The sequence below is a fragment of the Leishmania major genome, chromosome 28 (assembly GCF_000002725.2).
Source record: "Leishmania major strain Friedlin complete genome, chromosome 28".
Classification (NCBI taxonomy): domain Eukaryota; phylum Euglenozoa; class Kinetoplastea; order Trypanosomatida; family Trypanosomatidae; genus Leishmania; species Leishmania major.
In genome coordinates this window covers 288273-310000 of record NC_007269.2, presented here as the reverse complement: position 1 = coordinate 310000, position 21728 = coordinate 288273, and the positions used below count along the sequence as shown (strand labels likewise).

General features: G+C 57.4%; 7 protein-coding genes across 7 annotated transcripts; all 7 read right to left on the bottom strand.

Moving 5' to 3' along the window:
* Window positions 1-769: 769 nt before the first annotated feature.
* Window positions 770-3379, bottom strand: LMJF_28_0840 (conserved hypothetical protein; the record flags this gene model as incomplete). Its single annotated transcript, XM_001684313.1, has 1 exon — window positions 770-3379. One exon carries the CDS (start codon window positions 3377-3379, stop codon window positions 770-772), a length of 2610 nt encoding a protein of 869 aa, XP_001684365.1.
* Window positions 3380-4083: 704 nt separating this feature from the next.
* Window positions 4084-4617, bottom strand: LMJF_28_0835 (conserved hypothetical protein; the record flags this gene model as incomplete). The annotated part of the gene is made up of 1 exon (XM_001684312.1): window positions 4084-4617. The coding sequence occupies one exon, from the start codon at window positions 4615-4617 to the stop codon at window positions 4084-4086; it is 534 nt and encodes a 177-aa protein (XP_001684364.1).
* A 5522-nt stretch (window positions 4618-10139) lies between these two features.
* LMJF_28_0830 (conserved hypothetical protein) lies at window positions 10140-11738 on the bottom strand (the record flags this gene model as incomplete). The annotated part of the gene is made up of 1 exon (XM_001684311.1): window positions 10140-11738. The coding sequence occupies one exon, from the start codon at window positions 11736-11738 to the stop codon at window positions 10140-10142; it is 1599 nt and encodes a 532-aa protein (XP_001684363.1).
* Window positions 11739-15097: 3359 nt separating this feature from the next.
* On the bottom strand, window positions 15098-15526 carry LMJF_28_0825 (putative RNA binding protein rbp16; the record flags this gene model as incomplete). The annotated part of the gene is made up of 1 exon (XM_001684310.1): window positions 15098-15526. One exon carries the CDS (start codon window positions 15524-15526, stop codon window positions 15098-15100), a length of 429 nt encoding a protein of 142 aa, XP_001684362.1.
* A 1212-nt stretch (window positions 15527-16738) lies between these two features.
* Window positions 16739-17500, bottom strand: LMJF_28_0822 (conserved hypothetical protein; the record flags this gene model as incomplete). Its single annotated transcript, XM_003722023.1, has 1 exon — window positions 16739-17500. The coding sequence occupies one exon, from the start codon at window positions 17498-17500 to the stop codon at window positions 16739-16741; it is 762 nt and encodes a 253-aa protein (XP_003722071.1).
* Window positions 17501-18702: 1202 nt separating this feature from the next.
* LMJF_28_0820 (conserved hypothetical protein) lies at window positions 18703-20217 on the bottom strand (the record flags this gene model as incomplete). Its single annotated transcript, XM_001684309.1, has 1 exon — window positions 18703-20217. The coding sequence occupies one exon, from the start codon at window positions 20215-20217 to the stop codon at window positions 18703-18705; it is 1515 nt and encodes a 504-aa protein (XP_001684361.1).
* A 798-nt stretch (window positions 20218-21015) lies between these two features.
* Window positions 21016-21465, bottom strand: LMJF_28_0810 (putative RNA polymerase B subunit RPB8; the record flags this gene model as incomplete). The annotated part of the gene is made up of 1 exon (XM_001684308.1): window positions 21016-21465. The coding sequence occupies one exon, from the start codon at window positions 21463-21465 to the stop codon at window positions 21016-21018; it is 450 nt and encodes a 149-aa protein (XP_001684360.1).
* Window positions 21466-21728: the final 263 nt, after the last annotated feature.

Here is a 21728-nt window from a genome sequence, read left to right as displayed (position 1 = left end):
GGTGCACAGGAGGGCAGCAGGGCAACAGCCGCATTGGAAGACGCTCTGAAGCCAGCATGTGCGCAGGTCATGGGGCGTACAGAGAGAACTGCAAGTTGCGTGCACACAAGCACCCCACGCACTACGATACGTGGTAGAGTTCCGCCCCGATGTTCGGAGTGCCTCTTCTATTGGCTAGGGGCATTAACAGCCCTCGCTGGAAATTTTCTCTGTCGGATGCATACTCGCCAGGCGCCAGAGTCGTGAGTCGCCGTGCACCGCTGTATCATCCACCCAGCACAATGCGAAACTTCTGGGATGTGAAAAAAAAAAATGTGTGCGTATATCGATATGTATGTATTCGTATAAACGGAAGTCTCAGCAGAAGCAGCAGCTGGATAGCAGAGAGGCCCTCCTCATCTCTTCACAGACCGGAAGAGATGAGAGTAGGGGTTACGATGGGGGAACGCCGCACGCACACACGCATACTTGCGCAGGTTAGAGAGGGCAGATCTGTCGGTGTGCGTGCGCGGGAGAAGAAAGCGGCTCCATGAAAAACACTAGAGTAGGTGACAATGCTCTCAATGTGGCAAACAAAGAGAGAGGTGCCAAGTGGCGATGACCTCTGCAACCGCCGACACGCCGATGCACATTCATAGCGGAGGAAGAGGGGGGGGCACATACACCATTTTCCTTCATCAGCACAGAAGGCACGCACAACCCCCACAACTCCCCTCCTCGCTCAGCCGAAGTAGCGCAACCGAGAGCGCGCCCGTTTTGTGGCGCTCTTCTATTGAACGTACAGAAGCCTGGAGAGATCACCACTTGTCCATTCCTCGTCCACTTCACGGCAGTCGTCCACCTCACCGACGTCGCGCCGGTCGAAGGTTGCAGTATCGCCCAAGGCTGCTGCATTGTCCGTCTCCCTCACGGAATGCCGTAGCAGGGATTCCGCCGACATTCCCACCCCTGGCTTCACCTGAAAGCGCGCCCCGCCGCTCATCTGAAGGAGCGGTGCATCAGGCTCCTCGGCGCCGCTCTCTCGCGCTGCGGCGCCCTTCCACGGATGTGTTCTGCCCATCCACGCCACCTCCTCCGCGTTCACAAACTCGAAGTTGCCCATTCGCACGAACGGTGCCTTCGCGAACGCGGATGTGGTGAGTAGCGGCTGAGAGGCAGACATACACACCGGCTTGAACGCTCCCCGTAACGCCAGCAAGGGGGACGAGAAGTCCCCATTCTTGCGCACGCGGTGGATCAGCCAGTGGTGGGACCGGTACCCCCGCTCGAAGGCGCGTAGAGTCATTGCCTGGCGCAGGCCACGAAGGAAAGGATACCCCTCCTGGTCGACAGGGGTGTAGCGCCGCAGCCAGTCCTTCGCAGCGTCGTGCAGGCTAACGTCCGCCATGGAGAAGAGAATGTTGTCACGGAGAGGAAAGCTTTTGAACGCGGCACCCGCAGCGAGCGAAACGTATGGCACGCCTTGGGCACCTTCTCGCAGACGCCACCCCGTCATGTCCAGAACGTAAGCGGGGATCCACTCTGCGCTAAAGTTGCATCGCGCGGGGACGGAAGACGTTGGCGAGCTCGACGGAACAGCAGCAGCCGCTGTGTCACATCGCCGTGCAAGTTGGGCACGGCAGCAGTTGACGGCGACAGCGCCTTGAAGACTCTGGCGCGTGAGGAAGTGCACGGGCGGGTGGTCCATCAGCTCCTGCGCCACAGCCGGCTCACGCAGCTGCGACACGTTGAACCAGCATTCGCCTTTGCACCACGCCAAGAGCTTGTTCACGCGAACCGGGAGCCGTGTTTGGACGATGCCCTGTTCACCTTCACGTAGACGTAGATCGAAGGCGAGAAGCGCGCGGTGAGAGAAGAAGAGTGGTCGGGGGTAGTCGCACAGCAGACACTGGCGCGCGAGGGTTCCAGCCATCCTGGTGCTTTGCAGATAATTCCTCTCTGCCTCTTGCTTCCAGAAGCCATGCAGCCGGATTGCCCCACACCGCTGCCTGTGCTGAAAGAACTCCGCGTGTCGACCGGCGTCGGGCATTGTCTGATCCGTGCCAGGTCTGTCATCACTTGCACCATCAGTTGTCTTCCCCTCGTCGTACTGGTCAAGCAGGCGGGCAAGCAGCGGGTATGCGCGCAGCTTCGCGGAAGGCAGCCTCACGCCTTTCGCCGCAATGTCGAGATCGCGCGCGGTCGGGAAGATGGTGTTGCCGCCGACGAACTGGTCTGCGCAGTAGAAGGCGGTGGCCTCCATACCAGCGGTGAAGTGATTGCAGTATACGACCGGTTCATCGTTGGCGCGTTCGGGAAGCAGGCTTGTGCCGAACAGCTCCTCTGCCTGCTTCAGTGTCAGCCACAGTCGCGACACGTACTTGTGTTCAACGGCCCGGTGCCGCATCAGCACTGCAGTAGCCAGAGGGAAGATGAGGTTTGTGTACGTGTGTGGCGCGTAGCGGACGCAGAAAAACGGGTTGTACCGGCCCGGCACTTCGGTGTCGCACACGGAATAAAGGCTCTGCCGCCGCCAACTTGCCCCCCGCAGACGACCCCAGTAGTTACTCCACTTGTAACTCTCCTGTTGCCACTTCAGCAACTGCGCAGTCGTATCGGTGCCAACCAACAGCGACCCGTTCAGGGCGAGCGGGTGCCGAAAGGGGGCTAACGTGTCCCAGGTGGGGTCGGGGAGGAGAGCAGGGGAGGGGCTGGAGTCCGCCGCTGCCGCCAGCAAGGGAGTGGTGCACTCGCCGCTGGCGGCACTGAAGTATTCGCTGGAGTTCTTCCTTTGCGTTTGGCGCCCCGATAATGGCAAAGCAGCGGCGGTGCGACAGGCCACCTGCGTACCCGCGGTGGCAGCGGGTGGAAAGGACTGGATTTGAATGCGTGTTGAGAGCTGCTCAGGTGGGGTGAGGCACGACACCATGAAGTCGACAAAACCCTCTAGTAGATGCTGGTTCGATGTCTGCTCAGCGTTCACAAGACATCGGTCTATGCCGATAGCCGCCGTCACATCGCCCATGCCGCCACCCGAGGAGAGGGTGAGGTCGCAGAGAGTCGCCCTCGGCAGAATGTACACATTGTACGGCTTGAGTGCCGTGTCGAAGGCTTTGCGCGGCACCCACACGTCACTCTGCAGCTTGTGACGACGTGCAAACGCGGCGAGCTGATCGTTGAGGGCCTCTGGGAACAAGGCGCCAGTGAAGAGGCGCTGCTGGCGGCAGCGCGTGTGTAGACCATACCTGCTGGCTGTTGTGCTCCCGTCGCTGATGTGCGTGGCTGTGTGTGAGAGGGGTGGGGTCGGGGCCTGTCTGCAAGTCTGGCTGGGAAAGGCGCGATGGAACGTTGCGCAGGTGCCCCGCGCAACCGTGTGCGATGTTCCCTCAGGTAACCGCATCTGCTCTTCCCGCGCGGCAGCACTAATGTTAATCAGCAACGATGCAGCGCATGAAAGCGTCAGGGAGGCTGGTGTGCGGGTAATGATGCGGTGGAGGGTCTCACGTCTGCGTTGCATTGTATGTGCAAGAAATGCAGAGGTAAAGTGTAGCCGAGCCAACGCACGCCACGACGCGAGAAAGAAAAAAGGAGAGGAAGACTTGGCAAATTGGGAACACGGTCAGTGGTGCATGCGATTTCGGCACCAAGAGTCAGGACGCCTAAAGCAACGCTAGTATGCTTGCTTGACGAGCACAAGGTAGTCCTGTACACACGATGAAAACAGAGAGAGGCGCGCCCACACAGACGCACAGCTGTCAGTCTATATGGAACGCACAGGCGACGCCGAAACAGCTGTAGCGGCGGCAGATGCGCTGTATCGCGTTGCTGATTGCGTTTCTTATTCACCGTGCATGCGCCACGAGAGAGCTCGAGAGAAGGAGAGAGAGAGACGCAGCGATGCCCACGTACGCGGTATCGTCACGCTGCATTTATTTTGTTGCTGTTGTTGTTGTTCGGAAGCAGGCCAACACAAAACCAATTCCATTCAGTGCAACACAATGCTCGCGCGCTGGGCAGGCACTCACGAGCTCGCAAAACTTCCCCGCTTTTCTGCCTCCATACTGTACCAAAGTTTTCCCGCTTGCCACAAATACCGCAAAGAGCCTACCCAGACAGCTCCGTCACGGGGACATCTGCTACAGCAGCAAAGTTAGCCAGGCGCGAAGCCATGGAGAGTTGCACCTCGGAGCACCGCTCCGCGAGCTCCGCCGCCAGGGCCTCTCGCTCGTGGCAGCGGCGCTGCACGCACGTCTCGTGCCACGCGAACTGCCGATGGAGCTCCGCTGCGTACGCCCCGGCGACGGTGTCTGCATCGCCGTTATTGCCGCCACCTTCTTCTTGAGGGCTCGCATCTACATCATGCACGTGGTGCGCGTGCAAGGTCGACTCTGCAGCAGCAGCAGATGCTTGTCCTCTACCGCGACCGCGGCATCCTCGGCCACGCGTGCCACCACAATTAACGCTTTGCTTTTGGCGTGCCTGCGCTTTCTGGTATGCCACCCGCTCGGCTGCAATGGAACGAAGGTGAGAGAGGTGGTACTCGATCCACTCATCCAAGTCTCGCAGCTGCTGCATGTAGCGCATGATATCACACCGCTTCCCGTGCGTACTGAGAACAAAGTACTCCAGCTCATTCATCCTTGTCGCCCAACTCCTGAGGACCCTCTTTTCTTTTCAGAAAGCGGAGGAAAGTGAGGTGCGATGACGCGTGTTGATTAGCGGGGGGTAGCCTGCGAAGCTGAAACGAATAGAAGAACAAAAGAGGGCAGCTGAGCAGGGAGCGTATACGCATGTCTGTACAGACTCCGTAGACAAGCGCTGGCGACTCCACACTCGGAGAAAGATCGAGGCACACACACACAGGCACAGGTACAGGCCTCGCCCTGGCGATGATGGTCCCCCCTTCCCTCCTTGCTTGCAGTGGCACACGTGTCCACAATCACCGACTGAGCAACAGAGCTGCCGCCGGCCGCCGAAGAAGAGGCGGAGGGGAGGCCGCTCCTCTCGGCTTGCTCACGCCTCGTATTTCGGCTCCTTCGATGCGTCTCTCTTTCTCTGCGGTTTTCCTACCAAGGCAGGTAAAAAGGGTGTGCGTGCTCTGCAGGTTGCGGTTATGCTCGCCACGGTTCCAAGCGTGAAAGATTCGACCACGAAGCCCTCCGCCACTTGTGGGCAGGAAAACAACCGAAACTCGAAGGGCGGCAACGCTGTGCGAGAGTGATGAAGTGCACTTGCGTGTGAGTACTTGCAGACACCTGGGTGTAAGCTACACAGAGAGAGAGAGAATAAGGCCAGCCTCTATCGCGGCATGATAAGAACACAAGGCAGGGATGGAGAAAGCAGAGAAAAGCACCAAAGCAGAGCAGAGAGTGTGGACGGTGGGCTTACGTGTAACGAGGCCGTTCAGGTGACGGAGAAAGAGGGGGCGGGGGCGGAGGGGGGGGGACTTTCAGCAGCTATCTCAGGTGGTAATGAGTACCCGCCCCCAAGCATCCTGATTCACTTTGAAGCAGAAAGAGACACACATATGGTGGCTGATTACTCGACGAGAACTATCTTCTGTGGATGTCATTGACAGCACGAGAGCTCGCAGCTGCCAAAGACCGACAACGAAGACTGCGGGCATAGAGGTACCTACATGCAAGTAGTGGGCCGGCATGTGCCTGTGGGAAGCAGTGTGACCCTGCTTTCACTCATCCCCCAATCCGCTCAAAACTCCGCAGCGCACCACACCGACAGGATGACGTAACCGGGAGAAGCGCAGGTGTAGCGATCACGAAGCTGAGCTTACGAGACCACTTCTCGTTCATTTCCTGTATTGAAATTCCTCTTTCGCTGTCTTTCGTTTGGAGCGGGGGGGGGGGCTCATGTGAAATGGGGCAGCGCTGTTGATGTGCTTCTCTGATCTAAAGAGAAGAGAGAGTGGTGTGGCGTCGCCCATTCGCGCACACACGCTCGCATGCATGGCCAGTCACCCGCCTAGCAACCCTCCGATGGAGAGCAGTCGTGCGGTGAGAAACGACAGAGTCCCATCGTGAACGCGCACACATACGACAGGGAAACAAACAGGAAAGAAACACGATGGGGCGGGGACACAATTCAAAACACGCGAGTAAACCCGTAAACTGTTCAGGAGACAAGCGACCCTCTTCGCCGCTCCGTTTGCCTTTTTTCTCTTGATCGTCAGAGCACAGTGCCGCACGCAGTAGGGGCGTGTCGGTGCGCGTACGCCCCTTGAACGCCGTAAAAACCTCCCTCCAGCCCGCCATCATGCACATACGCAGAGACAGCGAGAGCGAGCGAGACAATAAAGAGTTATTGACCATGATCACGCACCTTAAACGCACACACACACACACACACACGAACACCACAGAGAGAGAGAGAGAGTGGGGGAAGCAGGAGAAAACAAAGGCATTGTGCTCAAATCGACGCACGCAGCATCGTCATCGACATTGACGTTCCTCCTTTCGATCAGCTGAGATGGAAAGGAGAAAGAGCAAAAAAGAGGGAAGGCGTCAAGAGGGAAATGACGCAACGAAGACGCAGAGTTGTGAGAAGATGTAAAGAGACGTGCGACGGCTGCTGCTTCTGTTTACGTGAAGACAAACTCTACGCACATGAAAAGGAGGAGCACTCTCCGGGCCAGCTAAGAGAGAAGACTATGCCACCGAATGATAGCAGCAGCAGCAGCCCCCAGCCTCCCCTCCCCCGTCATCACAAGCACAGCTATGCACGCACACACAACCTACGCAATAAACACCACACACACACACACAAATACACACAATCGTCATAACCATAATACTAATGATAATAATAACGCACACCTGTAAGATCTGTAAGTGTGTGCAGCATGACCGAGACGCCCAAGACATATCATGAAGCACAGAGAAGAACAAAAAAAAAAAACAAGACCAGCATTTGACTCGCGCCCATAAATAAATAGATAAATAAATAAATATATATATATAATAAAGGGAAGGCGATGGCGTCGCGGTCGGAGCGGCCGACTCTAGTGGAAAGGGGGAGAATGGACAGCGTAGACAGTGTCAAGAGGGAGGAGGCACGAATAAGGGCAGGAGGTGGACACGAGATCAAAGTGCGTGTGGGAGAGGGAAAGGAGGTAGAGAAGGGCGCACAACGAAAGCGCAAACTTACGACAGAAAATGAAGAAAAAGTGCCGCCCTCCCCTCCCCCTCCCCCCTAGCAACAGCAGCAATTACAAAGACAGTAGCGGCAAGCCGACACACGCGCACATGCATGCACACCCGCAAACAGAAGTGAAACGCGAATCCCAAGAGTACTGCTACGAGCACAGGAGAAGCGGGAAGAGGTTTTTTTGTTGCAATTTCGTGTTGGTTTACTTGTCTGCTGTTCAGACGCGACACGCATGCTTGTGTCAAAGGAGAAGGTGGCGTCGATAACCCAGCCGTCCCTCTCGCTCCCATGTTTCTGCCCCTGAGATGGGGGTGAGGGGCAGAGAGCCACCCGTAACGATGGAGAACGACAGAATGGCGCATGAAAAAATGGGGGAGGAGGATGGTGCAGGACACACACGTAAAGGAAAACAAAAAAACATAACAGGCAAGCACTAACCATACGCGCAACAGACGAAAAAAGGAAGAAACGAAAGAACAGCATGGCAGCACACCGGCGCAGCTGCACGGAGAGAGCGAGGGTGCATAGGAAAAGGGGGGAGGGGGTACATAATGGAATGCTCGTCTGAGCACTACTCGAGCTTTGAAGACCCTGCAAGTAAAGAACAAGACGATGACGCAGCAGTGTTCATTAGATGTGCATGCATAAGCCAGCTCCTTTTCGTTCCTTTCGAGAGCGTATCGCGGTGCGCACGTACGTCGACGACCGATGGCCATTAACTTTTCAGACGAGTAGAGGACAGCAGCAGGGGTGGGGAGCATCGAAGAACAAAGCCTTTGGCCCACAAGCGGAAACGAAAACACCTTTTCAACGCGTCCGTTCCTTAGAGCGCGGAGCCGACTCAGCCATCGGAGCACAGCCCCTGCCTCAAACCCTACCCACACCCGCGGGGTAGGTCGCCTCACAGACGCTCCCATTGTGCCGATCACCACCTGGTGCACCCCCCGAGACGGCCCAGGCTCCCCACCAGTAGGCAGCGCGGGCCGGGGGCCGGATGCGTTCGAGTCACGCTGACACCTTGCCTATCACATGGATGGCACAGACGTGTCCACGGTCGCAAGTCGCAGGTCGCTCCGACGCAACGCCATCCAGGACCTGGCCACTCACATCAGCAGCCATGCATAGCCCTGACTTCGCTGCGCCATAGGCACCTGACCCTGCGACGACCAGAAGCGGGGTTCGGCATTGGCAGGGATAAGAGGGGGAAGAGGGGACGTCTGGCACCCCACACCCACACGCAAGTGGAAACACCGTAGATTACAAGCATGAGCTTTCACTGGCGAGAAGAACAAGAGGCTGTGCAGCAAAGGCAGACAAGAGAGGCCGCAAGCGTTCAACCGCATCCCATCGTGGTGCGCCTCTTGGCGACACGAAAACAACACCAAATTTCTGCCAGTGGGCGAAAGGGTGGGGAGGGGGAGAGGGAGGAGGCAGAGGGACGACGGAGAAGCCCAGAAACCTCTTTTGATTGGAAATTATCGACGGGAATGGCAAAGATGAGCCACTGCGAAAACACACAAGGTACATCTCCTGGCAAGGAGAGGAGCGCTGCTCGTTCTCTGTGTCAGGTGTCGACGTGAAGAGTTCGATGATGCGCACACACAGCCGCACGTCGCCTTTTCGCTCGCGTCTTCTCGCCCTCCCCCTTCTGGCTCCCTGTTTCAGCGACATCCTCTTTGTGTTTCAAAAAGCAGACCCATGAACCCCAGATGGTAACACACCCCTAAGCGAGCGACTGTCCACGTGCGGCTTCTACCCTTGTCTACCTACTCCCATCAATAGCCCTTGCCCTCCCGCCTCACACCAAACACCACTCATTTCTCTCCACGGTGTGCTCTTCTTTTTCTCTGCCTCAGTGACGAGGTACGAACTCTCTGCAATCCATTCTCACTCCTTACACCCTTACCCGCCTACGTACTTGTCCTTCACCGTTACCCTCCTTGATGTGCTTTCGCGGCTTCTCTACTCTCCTCTCCTTTTGTTTTGTAAATCGCGTCGACTCACTCGTTCCGCCGTTGCCGCATGTGAGCTGAGCCGTTGCGGTTTTTCCTTTTTTTGCTTATTCATTTGCGTACGAGCATGACGCTGCACTGATATTGTCTATAGCACTAACGCACACACGCACGCACGTGCGATCAGCCCTTCCGTGCTTATGAAATACGAGCTTCGTCAAGGCCTGCTGGTCTCTCTCGTCCTCTTGGTGTACATTATCGCCCAAAGAATGGGAGAGGAGCATTGAAAAATGCATCCCTCCGTGCCTCTCATAACCGTCGTCTCACTCGACTGCGCGCACACTCCCCCCTCAAGGCTACATCTCTCCCAAGACAGACATCAAAAGAAAGGAAAGCAGACATTCGTGCCAGACTCGTCCGCTACAGCGCCCACCCAAGGCACTCACGCACAGAGAGGAGAGAGACACACAGACACACAAACACGAAGGATCCCTTAGTCTCTCCCTTTTTTCTCTGCTGTGTGTGTGTGTGTGTAGGCGTATGTGTATGTGCTGATTATATATATATATATATATATGTGTGTGTGTTCGATATTCGCTGTGCTCTTTTCTTTCGTAATGGGTGGGCGATCCGACGTTACGGGGAGGGGAAGGTGAACAACAGCAAAAAAGAAAAACAAAAAAAAGGAACGCGGGATGAAGTCGAGGAGAGGAGAGCGTCGAGGGAGAAAAGAGCACACAAAGGAAAAACGAAAGGACGTGGGGGAGAGGGATGGCGAGGAGGGAACCAGTATAACACACACAAACCCAGAACGAGAGAGAGACAGACAGACAGACATATGCGAGAGCGAGTGGCTTATGCTATTTTCGCTTCTTGTGACTAACCCCGGTGAAGAACGCATGGGCGCACCCGCGTCTGTGTTAGGCGCTTCCCTTTTTTCGTTCTGAGAGCGCAGATGACGGCGTGTCTTCAACCTGCCGCCTACCCTCTTGAAGGATGTGAAATGTTGTCAGTCGGCGCCTGCCCCTCTTCCGCTTTTCAAGGTCGCTAACTGAATCCCACCGAGGACAGCGGCGTCTCGCGCAGTCGGTAGACACCGATGGTGTCGTTGCCGCCATACACAAAGCCCATCTCCTGTGGGCACCACCGACGCAGCTCGCGGCGCACCGGGTAATCCCGTAGGAGCTTGTAGTGGGACTTGAGAAGCATGTGAAAGCGCCAGTCCCCCGTCGCGGCGGTGTCGCCAATGTAGATGAGCATCGAGCCGCCCTCGCGAGTAAAGTACTCGAGCGCCTCAAAGCCCATCGAGCTCTCCTCCCGCTCCCGAGAGCCAAACGGCGGCCAGCAGAGCAACAGCACCGACTGCTTGCAGTTGAGCGAGTAGAGGGAGATCGGGCCCCCGATGGAGACATGCACGCTGTATGTCCTCTGCAGTGCCAACGCATCGAAGGCGAAGATGGGGATGGTGCGCTTGCCGTAGAAGTCGCACCGCACGTCGTCGAAGGACGTCGTGGGAAAGCGCTCTCGATCCACCGCCCACTCCTCCCTCAGTGGCACCTGGTGCATGACACGGTTGAAGATGTGCTCAATGTACCCGGCCCCGCTCCCGACGCTGATGATAGACTCGACATTAGGAAACTCCCGCACAACACTGTTCATCGCGTCACGGGCGTGCACCGGTGAGAGGAGACTCCATGCAAAAACGATGTTTGCCACGCGGTGAGCCTCGAAGGTAAGCGGGATCTTAAACAAGTCTGGCAGCAGCTTTCGGTAGCGATCCACCTCCGTCTTGAACAACTGGTAGTCGTCGCCAACGCTGCACAAGATGTGCTCCACAAGGTACGTGATGTTTGGAAAGAAGCACATCAAGGTGCAACGCGGGCACTGACGGAAGTAGTGCTCCGTGCCCAGCGCCACTTCACAAAACTCGTCAACATGGCTGTAGCCGCACACCTCACACACCCACACATCGCTGCATTGCAGCTCCCTCGCCCGCTGCGTCAGTCGCTTCAGCTCCTCCTCCGCCGATGTCAGTCGCGGCACGCGCGCGCAGGCGCAGCTGCCCTCGTCGTGCGGCAAGAAGCAGCCGCTGAGAAAAGGACAGAAGCCAAAAGCGGCGTACACCGGGCACACCGACACGCCATCTGGTTTGTAGATCGGCGTCAGCAACGGCAGCGACCCATCCGGGGCCATCACGTACTCGGGCGAGGGCCGCGCCGCCATCACGTGTGGGGAGGCGCGACGCTGGTCGCGGTACACGTGGGAAACGTAAAGTGTCAGCTTACACATGGGGCACAGACAGGAATCTGAGTTCTCGTGGTAGTGGAGCGGCGCGCGCACCGCCGCCGTTTCGCCGGAGCACTGTCCGTCGTCCGAGACAGACGTGGAGCCGTTGGAGCTGCTGTAGCGCTCCCCGAGGTGGTTCGCCTCAGCTAACGCGGCCGCCGACCCTCCTCTCTTGCCCATATCGTCTGGCGTCTGAGCAGATGTGAACGAGGGCAAAAACGTGGTCGTTGAGTTTACGGTTGCTTGCGATGTAGAATAAGACTCCTCCGGGTGCTTGATGGCCAGTACCGGGATCATCGGGATTCTTGATAGCTTCTCGGAGTGCACATGCCACGGCTGCAACGCGCCTGGCAATGGCATGGCGTCCCCCCTTTCTTCCTTCCTTTTCTCCCCTCCTCTCCTTTCTGCTAGTCCTGACCTTACTGGCGCGGTGTCGTGCTTAGCACGTGCGTGAAAACCTCCCCCGATCGGTGGAGTGAAGGACAGAGGGCGAGGTGACGCCGTCAGTCGCGAAAACACGAGAGACAGAGAGTGAGGCAAACGAGGTCGGAGACGGTACCCTGATGCGTGTGTGTGAGCTTGTGTGTAGGAGGGCGTATTTTCGCTTTTGATGACGCGGCCCGAAGAAGGCGGGCGTTGCTGGAAAGCGAGGAGCGGCGACACTAGCTTGTGTGAGCTCCTCTCTATGGTGGCCTTCAAGATGGGCACGAGGGGAGTAGACAAAATCGAATAAACAAGGGAGCAGACACGCACAAGCAGACACAGACTCAGATGGCTTTACCTCTGTTTTGTGGCTTCGTAGCACGAAAAGGTCAGACGAAAAGTAACAGGGGGGAAGATATACATATGGGGCACACAGGAAAAGAAACAACTTGCTGAAGGGGGAGAGTTGAAGGCGTTGGCCAGTGCTTCGGAGACTACCAAATCAACGATGTCGGAAGCTCGCCCAGGAAGAAAGGTGAGGAGCGACAAAGATCGAGGGGATGGAACTAGGTGGCCGGGGCGCAGGGGCGAGGTGCAACATGAGAGACGAAGAAAAGTACAAGGCAAGAAAACAGGAAAAGGCAGAGGAAACGAACGTAGCACGGATGCGTGGCTACGCTCATACGCTCCTGCAGCCTCTGCGTGTGTATAGTTCAAAGTGCGGATGCCTGCGTTGCTGCTGTATTGAAGTACTTCGGCGCCTCGCTTTCCTTAACGATATCTTATTCCTCTGTATTATGGTTTCTTCTCGCTTCACTTCGTATGCGCATGTGCACTTTTCCGCATGTGCGTGCGTGAGAAGCAAGACGTTGGAGGGGGAGGAGGGGGCTGCAAATGCGCAGTTCACAAGGCTGCTTCCGAGAAGGTACTACTTCGGAAGAAGAAAAAAAAAGGACTGTATGTAGAGGAAGGCGTGGGTGCATGTATCAATCGCAATTGTGCGTGAGAGCGGGAGGGGGGTCAGGGTGTGTTTTGCGGTTGTGCGTGCGTGTGTGCATGCGTTGTGTTGCAGCAGGGGAGAGAAGCAAGCGGGACATGAGAAGCAGACGCGCAAGGGATGAGCAAAAGAGGATGCAACCAGCAGAGGGAAAAACAGCATCGAAAGCGGCCTCGGTGCATAGATCATCGGAGATAAAGCGGGCTGAATGAAGAGAAAGAAGAAGGTCGAGGCATGTGGACAGCACCTCTACAAGTCGCCTGTGAGAGTGCTCCTGCAAGCTGACCCCCCCCCCTCCCCTCCCCTCAACGCCTACTCTGCCGCTTGTATGGTGGTAGGTCGCCAATGATGGCAGACGCAGATGCGCACCTTCCCCCTCTTGCCTCGTGAAGGAGGCGAAGAGAAGAAGACCACTGTACCTCCCAGAGCAGCCAGCACACTCGTGCAACAACCCTCATCACGGGATAGACAACGCCATGAAGAATTCATCAGAGAACACACGAATTCAGCACATCTCCACCGTGAGTTTCTCTTTTTCCTCCAGTCCTTGACAGCTCCGTGAGATTCGCACCCCTTTGACATCTTCCGCGGGCGCACATTTGTTTCTTGAGGGGGTTCGTTGGGTGTGTGCGAGTGTGGGTGTGTAGGTGTGAGTTTCTTTACCCTTTCTTCTCTTCGTTTGTTGTTTAGTGGTGACAACGAGCTATTATGTGCTCCCGCAACTCTGCCTTCTCTCTCATGACGATTAATTGAAACTGGCTTACTATCGGCACGCCGGTCGGTGCTACCTCTGTGCTGGCCGCTGCATCCTTGGTCCCGCCTCTGACGGCCACCCTCCCTCTCCCCTCCTGCCTCTCTCAAAGAAGCGGCGACGATCGCACCCAGATTAGTGTGCGCACATGCGTCGACACTCACAGTGGAGAAGAAAATAAGAAAGGCGGAAGAGGCGCTTCGCTCCGTCAGAAATGCAGGGATGCGATCGCTGGCGCTGCCGCAGAGAATGACGGTACGCATGTGAGCACAAAAGAAAAAAGGAAAGAGAAACGGGCACACACACACGCGCGCGCACACAAACACGTCGGGGTTGTTGCATAGTTACCAAACCCAAAAGGGAAGGGAAAAAAGAAGCGCCCTTAAAAGACGAGTCGCGCAGGCACGCGGACACCTTAACCACACAGCGAAAAGAAAAACCAACGAACTCCAACACGAAATACATGCGCACACGTTCACAATCAAACACAGAAAGAGTGTACACTCTCGACACGAAGACGTGAGCACTTCTGTCACACAAAGGCGCGAAGGAGGAGGAGGAGGGGTGCGGGAACACGCGCACACGACTGCAACAAAAGCACATGCTCGCACATGCACGCATGCGCACACTTACTGCCCGACGCCACAAAAGAGGGTGAGACGAGCACAAACAACACCTCTTCATCTCACGGGCTGGGAGACCGCGGAGTGCGCTCCTTTCTTTCGCCCGCACTTCGCATCGGTCTGACAGAGTTAAATGACAGACACCTGGTCGCTGCGCTTCCCTCGCGCTCTGCGCACGCCTGTCTGCCTCCCTCGTCCCCCCCCCACCCTTTCCTTCGCCCTTCTGCATGTGCATCTGGAAACGCCACCTCCTCGCCTTGAAACTCAATCCTCACTCCCCCCCCCTTCCTCCCTCTCGCCTTTTCCCGGCGCTGGCCTCCTTTGGCCGATGATAAAATGTCACGGTGAAGAAGGAAGGAGCAAGAGAAGCAGCAGCATGCGCAGCGGGGTGCCCCCGTAGAGACAACGAGAATCTGCAGGGGACGGGGAGGGGAACGCAGAAACATGAACAGGAGCGGTGCACGGTCTTCCTTCTTCATACGAGAAGATACCACCTGCGGCTTTCCTTCATTGCGTTTAGCGAGCTGCACGCTGTTCATCCTGCCTGCTTCAAGGCACGACTGTCACCACTGTGCTCCCGCCGTGACCCACCCCATCGCCCCCGGCCACACAGACAACCTCTGTTACAAAGGTGCCTCTGTGTGTGTGGGGGGGGGGTGCGCTGTATGCGCCGCCGTCAGCCACAGACACACATACACGCAGACATACCCGTCGACTCTCTCTCTCTCTATGCTAACTCAGAAAGCTGTCGTTCTCTCTTTTATAGGAACCTCACGGAGCAAGAAGACGTAGAAAGGGTGGAAAAAGAAAGAGTGGGCGAAGCTGAGTGCAGCGCGGCTGCTGCGCCACCCAGCGAGCCACAGCTCGCGCCAAAGCCCTCTCACTCGTCCTCTTTGGTTCTTGTCTTTAACTTTCTTCCTGGCACCTAGAACTCATCGCTGAAGTTGTTGTTTTGACGGCCGCCATCGCGATCCCCTCCGCGGTCCTGGCGGTTGTTGTTGCGGCCACCACGGCCACGACCACGGCCACCGCCGAAGCCACCACGACCGCTTGGGGAGCCCTCCGGCGGGCGTGGGCCAGAGGGGAGCTTGCCGCCACCGGGGGCTGTCACGTTCTCAGCGCGAGTACGCCCATCCTGCGACGCCACCTCGAACTCGACCTCCTGATCAACCGCGAGCGCGCGGTAGCCTCCCGTCTCCGTCTGGAGTGCAGAGAAGTGGACAAAGTGCTGCTTCTTGTCCGCATTGTCCTCGATGAAGCCAAAGCCACGGCCGCTCATCCACGAGACGACCTTGCCGGTGTTCAGCAACGCCAGGGATGGCGCAATGCGGGAAACAGAGGAAACACGGAACATGACTGCTTGAAACGAGCAAGCAACAAAAGGCGAGAGAGGGGGGGGAGGAGGCGGGTGCGATGGCCGTGATTTTTTTTCTGTAGTGGTTGCTTCTCTGCTCTACCGTGTGAGGTCGGTGCGCGTGGGGAGTCGACGAAAGAGAAGAGGGGGAGAGAAACGAAGACAAAAAGAGGTGCAATGCTGTGGTGGCAGCGCGATGCTGTGCGCGGCACGCATGAGCGAGGTAAGCGGCGGAGTGTACGGCGTGGTGATGGGTGACGGCATCGGTGGGCATCATGTGCGCGCGAAGAGGACGAAAGAAAAAGGGGTCAAACAGCGGGGAGAAGAGGACGTCCGAAAGAGGGATGAGATCACGGAGAGTTGCACATGTGTTGATCTTCAGCATCGGGGAGTACCGAGTTGGCAGCGGCACGAAGGTACCGCGCACGGGACGAAAAAGAAATGAGGGAGGTGGGACATGCGTGAGAGCAAACAGAGGAGAGGCAATACCGAGAGGAATGGCAAGGGTCGAGCAGAAAGGGGCTGGGAAGGGGGGGGGAAGGAGGGTCAGAGGAAAAAAACAGACCTCACCTGTTGCACGCCACAGTGTTGCTGTACCACCCCCTCCCTTGTCAAACATCCCAACTCCCGCCCTCCCTCACGACCTTCGGCACTCCTCCACATCCACTCAAGTAGAGCCGCCCTCTCTTCGCCCACGCAGCATTCTTATCGTGCCCCAAAAGCGCACTTGCTGTCTCACACGTCACAAGGAATCCAGGAAAGATAGGGAGAGCGGAACGAAGGGGAACAGAAGGCAGACGCCCCAATGTGCATAACACTGGATCGTTAGCTGCTTCTCCATCTCACCCCCTCACCTCTCACCGTGCGCATGAGAGGATCGCACTGTTTCGTGTGGCGTTGACGTTTTCTTCTTCTGCACGGCACACTCTCTGTGCCAGCACGCAGCAGTAGCAGGAGCAGATGATAAACTTGTGCACAAGGGGTGGCGGACGCGGAGGCAACGCACGACGGCACACTCGCACACACACACACACAAAAAAGGTGGCAACACGGCGTGGTGAGCAAAACATTGCGTCGCCGAAAAGGCGCGCTTGCCTCTTTCTGGCCACGGCGTTGACTTCCTCTTTCTTTGTTCGGTTCTTTTCCTTGCGATAAGAGCGCACACACATGCGAGGGATTGGGCCTCACATCGCTGGCTCAGAGGGCACCGCTCTAAAGCGCTGCCTCACTACACGTGTTGCGAGTGAAGTCCACAGAAGCGGTGCCGCTGCCACCGGTGGCACACCCGAGAGTCTTGGACAGGTTCAGCAACTCCAACACCTCAACGTCAAGGCTGGATAGTCCCATAAAACGCTTGTGGAGGTGTGAGTCAGGTCGTCCTTTGCACACGTCCAGGATACCGTCGACGACTTTACTGTGTTCCTGCCAGCACTGAAAACTGGCATCTGGTAGGCGCGCGTAGTAAGAAGCCGTGTGGGCATCGTGGGTACCTTGTTTGCTGCCAGCAGGATTGTGCACATAGAGGCGCCTCACATGTAACGAAGATGGTGCGCTACTAACTGACTTTGCCTCGGCCTCGGAGGCATTTGAGTTGTGCTGGGGTCCAGGAGACACCTGCACAACTACTGGACAGCCACACGAGATGTAACAGGGAAACATGCATGCCGCTGTCGCTTCCAGGACGTCCTCGTCCTGTGTCGAATCTGCGCTCCAAGGGGCTGCGGAAACAAATGCTTGTTGAGAGGAGAAGGGCACACATTGCGCGCGGCACGCATCTTGATGCCACAGCCTGACCTTTTCGTCCCTCACTGCAGCAACGCCGGCGCCACTCGAGGTGGCTGCAGTGCTGTCGCATAGGCATGCGACGAGGCGAACCAGCCCGGTCTGTGCATCCGCGGAAAAGTGCACCACCTCCCCTCTGTACCGAAGAAGGCTTGCACAGCGCGCGTGGTGGCGCCTCGTCCAAGCAATCATGATGCGACACCTTCACCTTCGCTGGTGCGTAGCACACACACACACACACACGCGACGTTCGCCCCCTCCCCCCTTTCCTGTGTGTCTGTTTCTTAGAGTGCCCTTATCCTTGAGAAAGGGGTCCGCGCAACGCTACTGTTGTTGGTGCGGAGTCCGTGGGATGCCCCTCTCGTGCCTTGCCTCACGGAGAAACGGTGTTGGAGGCAACACAAGAAGTAAACATGAGAGGAGCGGGAGAGGTCAAGTGAGTCAGAGCAGCCTCCGATACCGCGCGCGTCAGCGTGGGTACTGCATACATCGCGCCTCGCGTTTATCGAGTTCTGCAAGGAGCAGGTCGGCATGAAGGAGGTGAGCAGACGAACGCCGTGCTAGGGTGCGACGAGGTCCATCGGGAGAGTGGAGGCAGGTGAGGCACACGTCGCCAACTGGAGCAGGTGCAACACTTTGACCGCAGAGAGCGTGGCGCGGCATGTCATGCCACCTATGTCGTGAGGCCGGGTGAGAAACCGATGTCGGATCCATTCATCGTTTTTTAACCGCGCTACCGCCTCCCCCATATCCTCCCCTCCCAACGAAAGAAACCAGGCAACGCACACATACGCCTCCTTGTCCTTCAACTCTCCTGCCCTGCTTTCTGGCTTTGCTGTTGTCGCAATTCTTGTGTTAAGCTGATGTGAATCCAAACCTGTGCAACTGAGGCAGAAAATTAACCTCTCGCACACACCTGCTCTCCCCCTAACTGCCGCTGCGGTAGCTCCCACACACGCACACGTCTGGTATGCGCCAGACTTTCACACGGACGAAGAGGGCAGATGAGCGCAGGGCCCCGGATGCAGGGCAGCTGTTGCTGCTTTCGCCTTCTTCCTTCGGTCGGAAGGCGTCGAAATGCGTCGAAAGGCGTCGAAAGGCGTCGAAAGGCGTCGAAAGGCGTCGAAAGGCGTCGGAAGGCGTCGAAAGGCGTCGAAAGGCGTCGAAAGGCGTCGGAAGGCGTCGAAAGGCGTCGGAAGGCGTCGAAAGGCGCCGTCTGTGAGGGTTTGCGTTTCGCGTTAAGAAGGGCAAGGCGATGCAGAGGGTAGGGTGGGTTGGGAATTTGTTGAGAGAAGCGGGAGAAGAAGGGGTAGCAGCACCGTTCCCCACTGGCCCTCCCCCCCCCTCCTCCTTTGTTTGTCTTCCGCTACTCTGATCGTCTCGCTGGCTCGGCCCTATGGAATTGTTTCGGGGTCTTCACCGCGGGTGAGTCGAATCAGCCGCTCCTTCGCCCGCAGTGTGTCACTCGAGTATCCCTGTGCCTTTGCTTTGGCTGCCACACTCCATGGCACCTTCACCACGTCGACCTGCCGGCCGAGCGGCTCCAGGTCGGAGGCTCTCACCTGCTGTGGCTTCGGCGCACGCTCCTCGACCTCGCTCTGCCGGCGAACCTTGTAGTAGATGCCTTCTGCATCGAAGGTGGCGCGATGACGGTTTTCGTGGTCGCGCAGCGTGCGCCCCAGACGGTGACGTGCGTGCATTGAGGCAGAACGGTGAGCCACAGGTAACATCGGCGGCGCGAAGCCTGACGGGCGTCTGCCTTTGGCGGCACCGAGTATCCCGAGAGGCGAAGCGCCTTCCTCCTGTCGGCCGTCTCCGGTTGCTTCCCGATCGGATACAGTTCCCTCCTCGTCTTCTAGCATGCCCGCACGAAGCCGCGGCGGCTCCGCGAACGTGCTAGCGTCATCCTCAGAGAAGTACTTGGCCGTCCAGTCGACCAAAGACGGATCGAGCGTCGTCTCCTTCTCCACCGCGCGTTGCCGAAGGAAAGGAAAAGCAGAGTGGGGCGAGTGCCGACTGTCAGCATCAGGCAGGCCTGCCATGGCAACGGTATTCGCCAGGTTCGCCTCGGCACCGCGACGCCGGCGTTCCTCGCGAAACCGAGCAGCGTCATGTTCCTCTTGGGAAGGAGAAGCAGCAGCAGAATCGCCGTGATGCTCATCTGCCGCGGCTGTATGCGACGGCACGAAAGAGGCGCCCGCTCCTTGCGACACCCCCTCCGCATGTGCGTCGCCCTCTTCCATCTCAGGAGTCGTCGACAGCGTGGTGGACGATTTCGAGGTGGAGGGTGAGGAGGCACGCCCGGCTACCACGCCCCGTGCCCACTCTTGCAAGCCTTCTGGCAGCCCAAAGGCCCCTGAAGAAACGTGAGCGCGGTAGTGCTTCGCTGCGGTGGAGCACAGAAAGGCGTACTTGCGGGCATCCTTGGCCTCTAGGCGGGCAGCCGCAAGGGTGTCACGCAGATAATCCTGCAGAATAGCAACCAGCTTTTCCCGCAGAGTAGCGTCCTCGACGGTATGCCAAGTCTCTTTGCGACCATATAGACGCTCTGCGTCGTCAAGGTACGTTTTCGTCTTCAGCTGTCGCCACGGAGCGTCTGGGAGGGGGCGATGCTTCGCGTACTTGTAGTCGCGCCGAAAGTCGGCCCTTTCCCGCGGTGTTTGCGGGTCAGAGGAACGTCGCCGGTATCGCTGCGGCGGCTGCGACGGGGCGGAGGAGGATAGCGGTCCCTTTGATGCCCTGTCCGAGTGGTCAGAGGGCTGCTCAGCGTCCAATGGCTCGGCGTCTGCTTTAGCCTTGCCGAAGTTAGAGGTGTAGAGGCGGGCTGTCGCGTTGGTGGAAGAGGAGGAGTGCTGCGCGATCACTGCGTTTAGCAGTGCGCCGGTAGCGCAAGACGACCGCATTTGCATGGAGAGCCTTTGTTTGCGGTGAAGAGTGAAAGAGTGACTGTAGCTGAGCAACCACAGCCTTTGCGCACTGTGGTCTCTGCCAGTAGAAGAGGACCCCCGAGGTGGTACCGCTCCCGCGGGTCAGAACAACAGGCTGAAGAGGCGAGGTAGTCCAAAGGGAAGGGCAGAAAGGGAGGAGGGGAGCAAAAACGTGTGTGCGTGTGCGAAGAAAGGGGTCGGAGAGATGACGATGAAGCGCAGAGAGGAGAGAACGGCGATCATCTACGGCAGCTCCTCTGAAAGTGCCGCTTCCCTACTATCATCACCACCCCTCCGCGCCAACGTTGGGGCGAGAGGGACAACCCGGCTGTGGGACGAAGGGACAGAAGCACCGTGTCGGGTGACGTGTGCCTGTCATTTTTTGCGTTTTGTGATTCCACCCCGTTTCAAGCAACACGCTTTTGGTAGAACACCCCTGAAGTGATACGCATGCGATATCTTTGCAGAAGACAACGCAGACCTGCGGCTTCGTACGCCGCGTCAGAGCAGTGTAGCGCTGTGCCCATCACGGAACACCGTCGTCAGTCTCTCTCTCTCTTTGCTGTGGTAGGTAAGTTCCCATGGCCGATTTAAGGTCTCTTCTTACGCCGGAGAAGAATTAATGCGTGTCTCACGATAACACCAACACAAACACACTTGCATGCGGATACGCGCGCGCACACACACACAAATCGCGAGCGTACGGCGAAGCCTTCCCACGCGCACGCCGACGGTGATGATGCGTCTCATATGTGCATATTTTTTTTGCTCCTTGGCCTCTCAGTTCTTGACGCGCTTGATCAAAATGTACACGTCGCTGTTGTAGTGCACATCTCGCAGCCCCTGCGGCTTACCGACAATGTTCACTAGCAAGCCACCGCAGCTAATGTGCACATTCACCTCTAGGCCGTTCTCGACTACTTCGTGTCCGTAGACGCGGCCGTGCATGGCGTAGTCACAGTCATTCAGTCGCGTCTCGCGGTGATAAACGCTGTGGTCGTAGTACTTGCTGCCCGTCTTGCCCCCTAGCTCAAGCGAGTTGGCCAGCACGATCGTCAGGCGGTCGTTCGTGGAAACAGGGAACTCCTCGGAGTTGATGTCCGTTGTTATTGTGAGGGAGCCGTCCTGATTGACACAGCGAATACGCGACACTCGAAGGTACACCGTGCCTTCGGTGTTGACACCGTTCACTGTGAAGGTGTCCTCGAGAATGACGGGGTTTGCACTCATGCTGACGCGAGTATGATGGACGAGATCGACGTCTCAGACTCGATAAATGCTTTTTTTCTGCTCTCTGTACTTCCGCCAGGCCACTGCGTGTTCTGAGACAGCAACACAAAGTGCCTCGCGCAACTCTTCGATGTGCCGGTAGTAGCTGAAGAGAAGGACCTGATGAGCCGCCAACGCAGCTGTGTCTTCTTGTTTCTGTGGCTGCGGCGGTTCTGATTTCACCGCGAAACCAATACGGACGTGTGGCCTCAAAATGGAGAAGA